Source organism: Pseudoliparis swirei, chromosome 24 (genome assembly GCF_029220125.1).
Source record: "Pseudoliparis swirei isolate HS2019 ecotype Mariana Trench chromosome 24, NWPU_hadal_v1, whole genome shotgun sequence".
Taxonomy (NCBI): Eukaryota; Metazoa; Chordata; class Actinopteri; order Perciformes; family Liparidae; genus Pseudoliparis; species Pseudoliparis swirei.
In genome coordinates this window covers 2,015,360-2,027,692 of record NC_079411.1, presented here as the reverse complement: position 1 = coordinate 2,027,692, position 12,333 = coordinate 2,015,360, and the positions used below count along the sequence as shown (strand labels likewise).

At 41.9% G+C, this 12,333-nt stretch overlaps 2 protein-coding genes across 3 annotated transcripts; one reads left to right on the top strand and one right to left on the bottom strand.

Annotated features, from left to right (window-relative positions):
* The first annotated feature begins 360 nt into the window (after positions 1 to 360).
* Positions 361 to 8,606, top strand: hyls1 (HYLS1 centriolar and ciliogenesis associated). 2 transcript variants are annotated; one of them, XM_056408420.1, is made up of 12 exons: positions 361 to 497; positions 1,323 to 1,463; positions 1,550 to 1,672; positions 1,869 to 2,047; positions 2,481 to 2,743; positions 3,414 to 3,466; positions 6,661 to 6,788; positions 7,534 to 7,579; positions 7,657 to 7,711; positions 7,794 to 7,875; positions 8,284 to 8,310; positions 8,388 to 8,606. In XM_056408420.1, the coding sequence occupies exons 2-12, from the start codon at positions 1,361 to 1,363 to the stop codon at positions 8,517 to 8,519; spliced, it is 1,191 nt and encodes a 396-aa protein (XP_056264395.1). In that variant the 5' UTR covers positions 361 to 497; positions 1,323 to 1,360; the 3' UTR covers positions 8,520 to 8,606. The 2 variants fall into 2 exon arrangements, with proteins under 2 accessions (XP_056264395.1, XP_056264394.1); XM_056408419.1 differs by having other exon boundaries at positions 361 to 508.
* On the bottom strand, positions 8,543 to 12,206 carry mrpl4 (mitochondrial ribosomal protein L4). The gene is made up of 9 exons (XM_056408433.1): positions 12,034 to 12,206; positions 11,078 to 11,159; positions 10,633 to 10,804; positions 10,489 to 10,540; positions 9,991 to 10,108; positions 9,417 to 9,523; positions 9,236 to 9,345; positions 9,082 to 9,155; positions 8,543 to 8,761 (listed from the first exon to the last, which is right to left on the bottom strand). The coding sequence occupies exons 1-9, from the start codon at positions 12,079 to 12,081 to the stop codon at positions 8,616 to 8,618; spliced, it is 909 nt and encodes a 302-aa protein (XP_056264408.1). The 5' UTR covers positions 12,082 to 12,206; the 3' UTR covers positions 8,543 to 8,615.
* Positions 12,207 to 12,333: the final 127 nt, after the last annotated feature.

The following is a 12,333-nucleotide window of genomic DNA, read 5'->3' as shown; positions in this document are numbered from 1 at the left end:
TCAGCAAACTGCACTTTAAGTATCAAAAGAATTCATGATGCAGTAAGTCATATAAATATATATATATATATATATATATAAATAAATATATATATATATATGTCTTTAAAATAAATATATATTTAATATATATAATATATATATATATATATATTTAATATACATACAATATCTATATACATATATATATATATATATATATATATATATTTGTTTTATTATAATACTGATCATACAAAACCAGCTCCTGTTGCCCTCCCCAACCTCGCGGGCGGCGCTAGAGTGCGAGTTGGCAGACCGCTAATAAACACAACGAAGAAGAAGAACGAAGGAACCGGAAGTGTGTCAAAAGGCGTCGTTTTCAAAGCTCGTTAACTTGTTGTCTTGGCGCCGTGTTCGCGACATGTCAACAAGAGATTTAAAAATGCTGATAATAATCTATATTCGTGACGTCACCGTCATGAAGACACCGTGACGGCGCACGGGTCCTCGTGCAGGTGAGAGGCAGGTAAACGGCTCTCACTAGTTAGCATTGTTCATATTTACTGCTAACTGTTAGCTTTGCTCGCTTTAGCACATTGTTATATAAACCTGATTTTCTCATTAACTAAAACATTATAGCTATTAAACTAGCGAACATGACATAGTTAGGATTTCAATGATTTACTGGTAAATTCACCACAGTTTACTTGCATTTATTATTGTGTTTATATATTTATATTAACTGTAACTTTTATTTATTTTTGTTACCCGTTGTGTCGGTCAGTAAAGACAAGGAAATATATTCATGAGTCAATTACAGATTATACACAACAACAACATTATATAAATATATATATATATATATATATAACAAATATAAAATGGATAATAAATTAAAAGCAGCTAAACTCATGTTTAGTTTGAACTTATTTGTGTTCAATAAGAACAAATAACGTTACAGCATGTGTCAAGGTTCTCAGTTGAAATCTCATATATAGATATAGATATATAAATATTCTTGAGACAATGCTGACTCTTGTTTAGCTGCTTTTAATCAACTTTCCTTTTTAATCAAGTATATTTGTTTACTCTAATATCTCTAAGACAAAGCACAATAAGAGGTGCACTCAAAGACAGTGAGAATACTTTAATAGCTTACTTATTTCTAATATTATATTAAGATGGACCGAGAAATACCAGCTTCCAATCACGTAATTATATAATAAATTGATGTCTTTTGGTAACGAATCTTTAAAAGCTGTCACTTTACTCCGTCTTCTGAAAAGTCTCTCTTGTTCAGTTTTTATGTATTTTTATACGACATATATTCTGACCTTCAGGTTTTGTGCTACCTCCTCGACTCGAAAACTGAAAAGATATGATGGACAACCTGGATTTCTCAGAAGAGGAAATCCAGGAGCAGCTGGCAGCCCTGGGATACAGAAACATACCGCAACACCGGCTGTGTGAATTCAAGCAAGGTCGGACCACGACGCACCCAGCAAACTACCTCGGACGTTTATCCATCTCCATCTTTAAACCCCGTCTTCTCGTTGTGTGACGGCAGATCTCGATGACCTGGTCCGACGAGGGGAATGGAAAAGCTTCGCCTCGCCGGCTCAGATGGACGCTGCCAAACCTCAGGCGGCCGCACCTCAGCCGAGTCCACCGGCCTTCACCAAGGAGAAAGGTCAGAATCCTGCACGACGTTTAACTCTTTAATTAAAGGACAATTACAGGTTTTTAAAGCACAACAAATCTTAGTTTCAGGGGGTTATACTCTAATAGAAATATGGATATTATATTACTTTTTTTGCAAGTAAATCAACGTGTTTTCTTCCCATTTTTAAAATGTGTTTAATGGTGAATTCTCTGTTTTTCTCCAGTTGGTCGCGGCTGCTTTGAAGGCTCTGCTGAAGGGTTCTTCTTGCGGGCCAGAACAGTGGACCACGACAGACCGGACCACGGCAGGCCGGACCACGACAGGCTGGACCACGGCAGGCCGGACCACAACAGGCTGGACCACGGCAGACCGGACAACAACAGGCTGGACCACGGCAGACCGGTACGTGTGAGCAGCTCTTACGGTCCGGTTGTTTGAACTCAAACATCGATAATAACTTATTTACGATGTTTGAAGATGCCGGTGCCTTTGAATCCTTGTAGCTCATAAAAAGTGAATCTTTAAAAAAATATTTAGCTGTTTTTTTTCTTTTTCTTTGTTTGTTCATGTGTTCTTGGACTTAACTTTATGTGAATATATTTTTTAAAGGCAAATAGTCATTTTTTAGCCACTCTAAGGAACATAAATGTGAAGACCTGGTACAGAAAGCTGATTATTCGGTGAGTTTTGGTCCCACTTCATTCTGTTCTTGTCAAACAGAATAAAAATGAAGGCGTAACGTTTAACTGCGACGGATCGGGTTCTTTGGGTTTTCATGTGATGGATTCATTCTGTTTATATAATATATACATATATAATATATATTTGAACACAGGTGCTCACCGCCTGCCAGAACAGAGCCTACGAGCAGCAGCAGGGGTGCCGGGACTCGTACGCTCGACACTCGGTGGCTCTGAATCTCCGGCTGCCTCCAGGTGCTCCCGGCAGGCTGCAGGTGGAGGAGGATGAGGAGGATGATGAGGAGGACGAGGCGGAGGAAGCGGGACCAAAGGAATACCTTCACCCGCCGCTGGCTGACAGCTGCGCGTCCACGCCCGACTCCCATCGGGGACGATTCACCAAGAGAAAAGTCCTCAGGTGACTTTGATCCTCGTGGTTTAGGCTTCATGTAACTTTCAAATTCATTTAATCAATTATGTTTCATTTTATTTCTCATTCTATCTTTGTAGAACTGAGCGAGAAATGTATACAACGTAATATATAAATATATATATATAATATATTTTATATATAATATATTTTATATATATTTGTAAACAAGATTATATATATATTGTATAATTTTATATATATGAACAAAATAAGACATATAATATATTATTTGTTATATATATTTGTAAACAAAATAATATATTTATGATATTATTTTTTATATATATTTGTAAACAAAATAATATACATATAATATATTATTTTATTTATATATATTTTTAAACAAAATATTATATATTATGTTTTATATATATTTATTAAAGAAAGAAAAAGATATATACATATACACACACATTTGTCTGAATTATTGATATTTTTTATATTTGAGAAATGACAATAATTAACAATTGACCCATGTTGTCTGTTCATTGGATTACATAACTGATGAATCGTTTCGGCCGTTAACACAAACGTGACATTTAAAGACATCTTAATTGAAAACGTTGTTTCTCATCTCATTAATGAAGCTACGAACTGTCTCTTTTGTACTCCATAAATATATAACAATTACTGATGTATTCTTTTCTCCCTCCAGGAAACACAAAGGTGAATCCCTCGTGTGTGACGAGTCCGTCTACAGTGAAGAAGGTAATTCATCGACACTAAACATCAAGAAATTATCGGACCAGCACAAAATAGGTAAAAATAGAATTCCAGTAATATAGAACAAAATAAATAGAGGCAATTTAAATAAAATCAATTTAAGTTTTCTTTTTACTTTTAATTTAGTATTTATGGATACCGAATTATTTATCTAAAGTTCGATACCCACCAATTAAAATTCTTAAAAAACAATATTTAAAAAACAAGTTACAGTAGTCTCTATTTAATTTGATGAAAATATATAGTATATTATTTTCAGATTTAAATTACAAATAAAAATGTCATGAAAAAATTAAACACTATAAGCAATGAAAACACAAACAAACTGAATATTGAGGCGAACTTCTGTCACTCTTCTGTAAATAAAATAAAATAATATTCAATTAAACACAAGGAACAAGCGACGGTGTAATACCGCCGGCGGCCACCAGTCTGCGCTGTCTCCTCGTGGAGTGGAGACCTCGGCTTAATCCTCTTAGCTCCTTCTTTAAGCCTTCAGCCTCCTCACCAGCAGCCACAACATGTACAGCGCTCAGTGGGAGGAGGACAGGAGCTCTCTCAGCTCCTCCTTTTGGTCTGATGGAGGCCGACAGGAGGAGGAAGAGGAGCAGGAGGAGGTGATTGAGCGAGTCGTTGTCGATGGAGACCTCAAACCTGCAGAGGAATCCTATCGCGCCGCTTCAGGAGACGAGAACAGCGAGGAAAAGTCCAACAAAGACTCTCACCGGGAGGCTCCAAGGCAAGAAGAGGAGGAGGTGAAGGAGGAGGTGGTGGAGGAGGAGGAGCGAGGGATCAGAGGAGAAGACTCCAAACCTGTTTCAGATGGCGAAGACTCTCTACTAGAGACTTCATGGGAGGAGGAAGGGGACAAGTCCTCCCCTCTGAGTGATTCAGGAGACGCTGACCAGGAGGAGGAGGAGGACTCTAACCCTCCTAGGGATTCAGAGGAGTCTTACCAGGAGGAGGAGGAGGAGGAGGAGGAGGAGTCTAAACCTGCTGGCGATGCAGGCGACCATCTTCAGGAGGAGGAGGACTCTAATCCTCCTGGCCATTCAGAGGACCGTCACCAGGAGGAGGAGAAGCCTGAACCGGACACCCGGGTCGCTTTGGAAGGTGGTGACGAAGACGATGAGGAAGAGGAAGAGTGCCGCAGCAGCGCCGGCGGTCCGGCTCCGAGTCCGATGACCTCCGGCTACGGCACCTACAAGGCGGAGGAGCACGAGGGAGGAGACCGGGACAGTCGGGGGGATCTCTCCGAGGGGGGGGGCGACGAAGAGGGCGATGATGAAGAGGATGACGACAGTTCGCTGAGCAGCTTCGGCTGGTTCGACCTCAAACCCGCGGAGCCGGACCCCGTCGAGACTCGTCCAATGAGCGCGTTAGCGGTCGGCGAGCGCGGACCTGAAGAAGATGAAGACCACCGAGTGAGGGGGGAGGAGCCTGAAGATGACCACTGGGTGAGGGGTGAGGAGCCTGAAGATGAAGACCACCGGGTGAGGGGGGAGGAGCCTGAAGATGAAGACCACCGGGTGAGGGGGGAGGAGCCTGAAGATGAAGACCACCGGGTGAGGGGGGAGGAGCCTGAAGATGAAGACCACCGGGTGAGGGAGGAGGAGCCTGAAGATGAAGACCACCGGGTGAGGGGGGAGGAGCCTGAAGATGACCACTGGGTGAGAGGGGAGGAGCCTGAAGAAGACCACTGGGTGAGGGGGGAGGAGCCTGAAGAAGACCACTGGGTGAGGGGGGAGGAGCCTGAAGATGAAGACCACCGGGTGAGGGGGGAGGAGCCTGAAGATGACCACTGGGTGAGGGGGGAGGAGCCTGAAGATGAAGACCACCGGTTGAGGGGGGAGGAGCCTGAAGATGAAGACCACCGGGTGAGGGGGGAGGAGCCTGAAGATGACCACTGGGTGAGAGCGGAGGAGCCTGAAGAAGACCACTGGGTGAGGGGGGAGGAGCCTGAAGAAGACCACTGGGTGAGGGGGGAGGAGCCTGAAGATGACCACTGGGTGAGAGGGGAGGAGCCTGAAGATGAAGACCACCGGGTGAGGGGGGAGGAGCCTGAAGATGACCACTGGGTGAGGGGGGAGGAGCCTGAAGAAGACCACCGGGTGAGGGGGGAGGAGCCTGAAGATGACCACCGGGTGAGGGGAGGAGCCTGAAGATGACCACCGGGTGAGGGGGGAGGAGCCTGAAGATGACCACTGGGTGAGGGGGGAGGAGCCTGAAGATGACCACTGGGTGAGGGGGGGGGAGCCTGAAGATGACCACTGGGTGAGGGGGGAGGAGCCTGAAGAAGACCACTGGGTGAGGGGGGAGGAGCCTGAAGATGAAGACCACCGGGTGAGTGGGGAGGAGCCTGAAGATGACCACCGAGTGAGGGGGGAGGAGCCTGAAGACGAGGAGCAACGAGTTTGTAACATTGTAGTTGCAGAGAAAGTGGACGTGAAGAATTCTGTTGGCGGGAGTGAGGACGAAATACTTGAAGACGAGGAGGAAGAGGAGGCCCAGGAAGAGGAGGAGGAGGAAGAGGAACCAGACGAGTCCTCGAGCAACAGAGACGTCAAGTTTATCGCCTCCAACGTGGCGCTCAGCCTGATGGCGTTCCACAACACGCGTGTGGATTGGGAAGGAAACCTCCGGAAGAAGAAGAAGAAGAAGAAGAAGAAGATGGAGAAGACGGGTAAATGTTGGTTTCCTGTCTCTCCGTTCGTATGAACTCTAACTTTGGAAAGTTTGAGGGATTAAAACTAAATAACGTCTCAAATTTAAACATATTTCCGTACCTTGAATCATCCAAGTTGATCTAATTTAGTTTAAAATCTGGTCACTTGAAAAACACAATGTGGTTAAAAGTAAATTAAATTAGCTTTTTTAAAATATAGACCAAGAAATTGAAAAATCTAGAATTAATCGTCGTAATTTACTAAAAATATGTCTCACAATTATTTTATTTTTTTTATTGATAAATGTCCTAAAAGACAAATTCCATAATGTCAAAAAAAGAAATGATAAGAAGTCACGATATAGATTGTCGAAAATAATCTTTAAAAACAATTATTAAATGTTATTTAAATAAGAGATAGTTGGTTAAAAAGTGTTAAAGTTGTGATAAGCGACCCGGTACATTCTGAGTCGTGATGAAATGATGAAGCCTAACCGTGAAGCTCCGCCCCCAGCGAGCTCTCTGGAGGAGCAGCTGGCCGACCTCCACCTGTCGGCCCGCTTTGAGACGGAGAGCGACGGCGAGAGCGCCGCGACGGACGGAGTCTCCTTCAGCGCCTTTGAATCCTACATGAGGGGCATGGTGGGTAATGTAGTCTCCTTCAGCGCCTTTGAATCCTACATGAGGGGCATGGTGGGTAATGTAGTCTCCTTCAACACCTTTGAATCCTTCATGAGGGGCATGGTGGGTAATGTAGTCTCCTTCAACACCTTTGAATCCTTCATGAGGGGCATGGTGGGTAATGTAGTCTCCTTCAACACCGTTGAATCCTTCATGAGGAGCATTGTGGGTAATGTAGTCTCCTTCAACACCTTTGAATCCTTCTTGAGGGGCATGGTGGGTAATGTAGTCTCCTTCAACACCTTTGAATCCTTCTTGAGGGGCATGGTGGGTAATGTAGTCTCCTTCAACACCTTTAAATCCTTCTTGAGGTGCATGGTGGGTAATGTAGTCTCCTTCAACACCTTTGAATCCTACATGAGGGGCATGGTGGGTAATGTAGTCTCCTTCAACACCTTTGAATCCTACATGAGGGGCATGGTGGGTAATGTAGTCTCCTTCAACACCTTTGAATCCTTCTTGAGGTGCATGGTGGGTAATGTAGTCTCCTTCAACACCTTTGAATCCTTCTTGAGGGGCATGGTGGGTAATGTAGTCTCCTTCAACACCTTTAAATCCTTCTTGAGGTGCATGGTGGGTAATGTAGTCTCCTTCAACACCTTTGAATCCTTCTTGAGGTGCATGGTGGGTAATGTAGTCTCCTTCAGCCGCCGCTTCATTTATAGACGTATTTAAATATTAAAATCTCTCTTTTTCGCGGTGTCAGACTCGGACGCAGAGCGACGGCGACCTGCGGCCAAAACCCAAATCCTGTGAGTGGAAACACGCTCGCCTTGTTTTTGTTTTTGTTGACAGACGTTTTGTTTATCCAGAGCATTTTCTGTTTCAGTCATCCGGCCGGCGATGAGTCAGAGAAGCGTGAAGAAGACGGACCCGGTGGCCAAGTGAGTCGTGAAGAGGACTCGGAAATCCAAAAGGCCGACGGTCCTGAATCGTAAACGTGACGCGTCCTCTCGTCTCCTTCAGGTACTTCAAGTACAAGCAGCTCTGGGAAATGTTTCAGCTTCCAGGAGAGAAAGACCGGAGATCTCTCCGCTGGGAGATACAGGTACGAACACACCTCTTCATGTGGATATATTTATCTATATATTGAATATTTTTTAAAATATATATACATGTGTGTATATATATATATATACACATATTTAAGATATTTTTTAATATATAAAATATATACTTATTAGGAATGTTGGCGGTCTAGTAATTGTCACTCCACATTTAAAGGTGACTAGTCACTAAATACCCTTTACTCAAGAACTTAACTTGAATATTTATATTTGATGAATACTTTTACTTGACTCAGTTCCGGTAGAACCTCGTATCTCCAGATTGATGTTTAAATAAACTCCTACTTCTTCATATTAATCTATTAAACAGCGACAGCAGTGACATAATGTACATTAGTACCACAAAGATTAAAGGACAAGTTGATACAACGTGTCTTTGTGTGTTTTAGGAGCGCCTTGCGTACCGCCCTCCACCGGTAAGTCACTCCCTCCATCATGTACAGATTTAAATGATCGGCACGTTCTCATCCCAACCGCTCGCTGTGCGCCGCAGGCCAAACCGCGGCGCGTCTTCGTGCCGAACTCCTACGTCGTGCCGACGGACAAGAAGCGCTCGGCGCTGCGCTGGGAGATCAGGAACGACCTCGCCAACAGGCTCATCCCACAAAAGTTCAGCTCGCAATAATTAGCCTTTTTAAGGCAACTGCATTGTTTTTTTTACATAAATGTTGTTATTTATTGTTTTTCACATAATAAACGCAACCAGAACATGTGTGTGTGTCTAGGGGAGGTCGCTGTAGGGCAGCTTGTACGGGTACAGCGGCGTGTACCGCTGGTCGTGCCACAGCAGCTTCTCCTCCAGGAACTTCACGGCCTGCAGGGTCAGAACCACGACCTCGTGCTTCAGCATGCTGTGCACGTTCAGGCCTGAAGGGGGCGACATTTAATGCAGACCTTTAAATAACGATTTACATTATTTAAGAATACTTTAAAATAATGATTTCCATTATTATTTAAAGACTTAACTAACGTTCCATTATTTAAAAAACTTAAATAATGATATAAATTAGTCCAGAAGGCCAGGACAGCAACTGTACATTTGGGCATCGTAAACGAGACAAAATATTGTAAAAACTTTAGAATAAATATTTTAATGACATTTAAACATTTACGGGTTTCTTCTGGTGTAAAATACCAACATGTAGTGTCACAGTTGGTGTGTTCACCTTTTTTTAGAAATAACTCACCAATTGCTGGAATAACGTTCACCGTCTTCAAAGTTGCCGTTGCCTGGAGGATGTTTTCGGGGAACTCTTCACCTCTGAAAAGAACAACAACGTTGTGGTCGTCAACACGAACCAAACCCACCACAGTGCCGCTGGTCTGGCCGATGAAACTCACACGTCTACGATCAACACCGAGTCTCCCCAGTGCTTCTGTCGGATGAGCTCCAGCAGGTACTGGGCGTCGGGCGACGGCATGTTCAGGGAGTCCACGATGTGGAGGTAGTCCTGGGACACGGAGGTTTATTACTGGCTATCGAAAAATAAAAAGAGCCCCAACAACAGATGACATGTCGTACCTGCGCCAGCTTGGAGCTCAGAGCCACTTTGAGTCCTTGAACTCTGACCTTCATGGGCAACATGTAGTAGTAGCTGGTGGGTCCTCGGGGGCCCTTGGCCACCCCGCCTGAGGAGAAACATCACACCTGTCACACCTCCCGAGTTATGACACGCAACACTTACATTACTTCATGATGAACAAATTATATATATATATATTATATATATAATAAATACATATATTTATTATATATATATTAATTATATATTAATAAGTAAAGATGTTATAGTTTAAGATAAATATATACATAACAAATATCTATATTCTTTAGATAAATATATATATCATTAATTATAAGGAAAGATTATATTTCATACTTTAAGATAAATAATAAAAACATATCTTCACTTTTAACCACCAAAATATCATCTTGTTTACATAAACTGTTCCTAACAAATCATTTCAGTCTGGGATGTTTTTTTAATATATATTAAAGTAAATATATATATTTTTTTTGTATACATGCCGTCTGCATTAACACAGCCAAAATGATCCCACTAAGAAAAGGTCTTGAATAAAGTGACCTCACTGACCTCCTCTCCAGAGCGGTGATCTGATGCTTCCGTGGCGAGCTCGTCCACTTCCTTTCTGTTTCCATGGTTTCTTGCCTCCACCTCTGACCTCTGGCCTGACCTTTGTGTTGGCGTGGCTCTGAGATCAAGACGACTGTTAGTGGATATTAGCTTCAGGAATATTAATACGCTGGACATAATACAGTATATGTTTGTATATATAATATATATGAATAAATTATATAATATAAATGAATACAAGTAATTTAATATATATAAATATAATATATATGAATATAATATTTATAATATACATGAATATAATATATATTATATATATGAATATAATATTTATATTATATATGAATATAATATAAATGAATATAATATATATATATATGAATAGAATATATATGAATACAATATATATATATTCTCTCTGTATGAAGCTGAAGTCTGAACGAGCCCAGAATTAAAAACACAAATAAACATAAAGGAACAAACATTTATGAAACTTACGATTCTTTTGAAGTTCTTCTGCCACGTTGCTACCTCGTGGAGAATGTCGAGCCTGAGAAACGAGAGGAGAACATCGGGTTAACGAACGTAGAGATCAGAGACTCCGTTCCAGGAGATGTTCCAGGAGACGCTTCAGGAGATTACCTCGGCGGCACCGCGAACACGTCCGGGTGCAGCTGGGTCAGGCCCAGCGGCTCCTGGTCCGGCCGCTCCAGGGTGTCCACCCAGGCCCGGACGGCGCTCAGGTGAGCCGGAACGACGGCGTCGCACCTCCTCAGGAGAGGCAGGGCGCAGTCTGAGGGGGGGGGAGGTCGCTCTGAGGGAGGAGAGTCTCGTACGTTACTTCCTCCGTTGATCGATTATTATTTATTTATTTGCATTTAAAAAAGGCATTCATGGATTACTCCAGACCTGTAGAGGTGTTGACGTTATGCAGAACTATTTGTTTTACTCGACATGTTTTAAATTATTGTGTTGCAGACGACAATCCTGCAGGGAATGCTGCACAGCTCCGGTTGTTGTCTCAAGTTCTCGTGGAGAAAACACAATATTTGATTGTTCTGGATACACAATCACAGTTTGGACTCACTCATTCTGGAAGGATCCACCAGGTTGGTGGGCAGCAGTAAGTTGGGAGGCAGAGCGCTCTCACTGGAGAAGGACGAGGAGAACTGAGGAGGAAAGGGTTGCATAGGTTCGGAAAAGGCTGCATATATAAAAAAAGAACATGTACATGTACTTTTTTTATATAAATAAAAAAATTTAAAGTTGAATTGATACATATATATATATGACAAAGATGTCACTCTTTTTAGATATGTCCGTGTGTATATATATATATATATATATATATACAGACAAACACATATATTATTTAAAATATATTTATAAATAAAATTGTAAAAATAAAATATATATATACACACGTACATACATATAATTGTTGTTCATATATGTGTGTATGTACATACATAAATGTACATACATACAAAATAAAAATATATTTTAAAAAGTTAATATTTTACTGTTTCCCATCAATTAAATGGAATATTTCTAGAATACGAGGACTCTGTGGAATCGTGGATATCTTTTGACAACTTCCTGTGTGTCGGATGACCATATAGAAGATATGTAGTCTAAAAGTCACGTGACAGACCAAGACAGGGAAGAGGACACCATTGTATTATGTTATCACTATAAATGTATAACACCTAGAAGGAAATAAGTAACTACTTAATAAGAAAAGTATTAATAAAGGACTTCATATCATTTTTAACATTTCAGATTTCTTCATATTCAGGTTTATGATTATTAAACATGTGCGAGTTTTATTCTGAAGTCACAGTGGAAAAAATACATATAAATTATTAGCATCTCTATTATACAGAACGGTTTCAATGGTCGATCGTGCTTTTAGGTCGCAGAAAGATCTCCATTACTTTGTAAGAGCAGCTGGTTTTAGATGTTATATGTATATATTATATAGCTATATACATGTATTATAGTTCAACCAGACACACAGTATTCTCTCGGCTTACAACTCACCCTTTTCCCGACTCCTCTGCCGCAAACCAGCAGCGTACAACGAAGCATTTTGGTTCTGTTGTCTTTCACAAATACATTTAAAACATCTTAAAGCATTTTAAATCATTTTAAATACACATTGCAAACAGACTACGGCCGTTGGTAGCACTGAAAGGTCGCAGTCGCGTTTTCCCCCCGAGTGTGGTGTGTCGGCGCGTGTTGATGACGTCGACCTGGGCACGGCCGCGACAGCGGCGGCGGCCCCTAGCGGCCGGAGGGGGAAGTTTCCCACAAAACCTCCAGCCAGTTTGCTTACAGAAC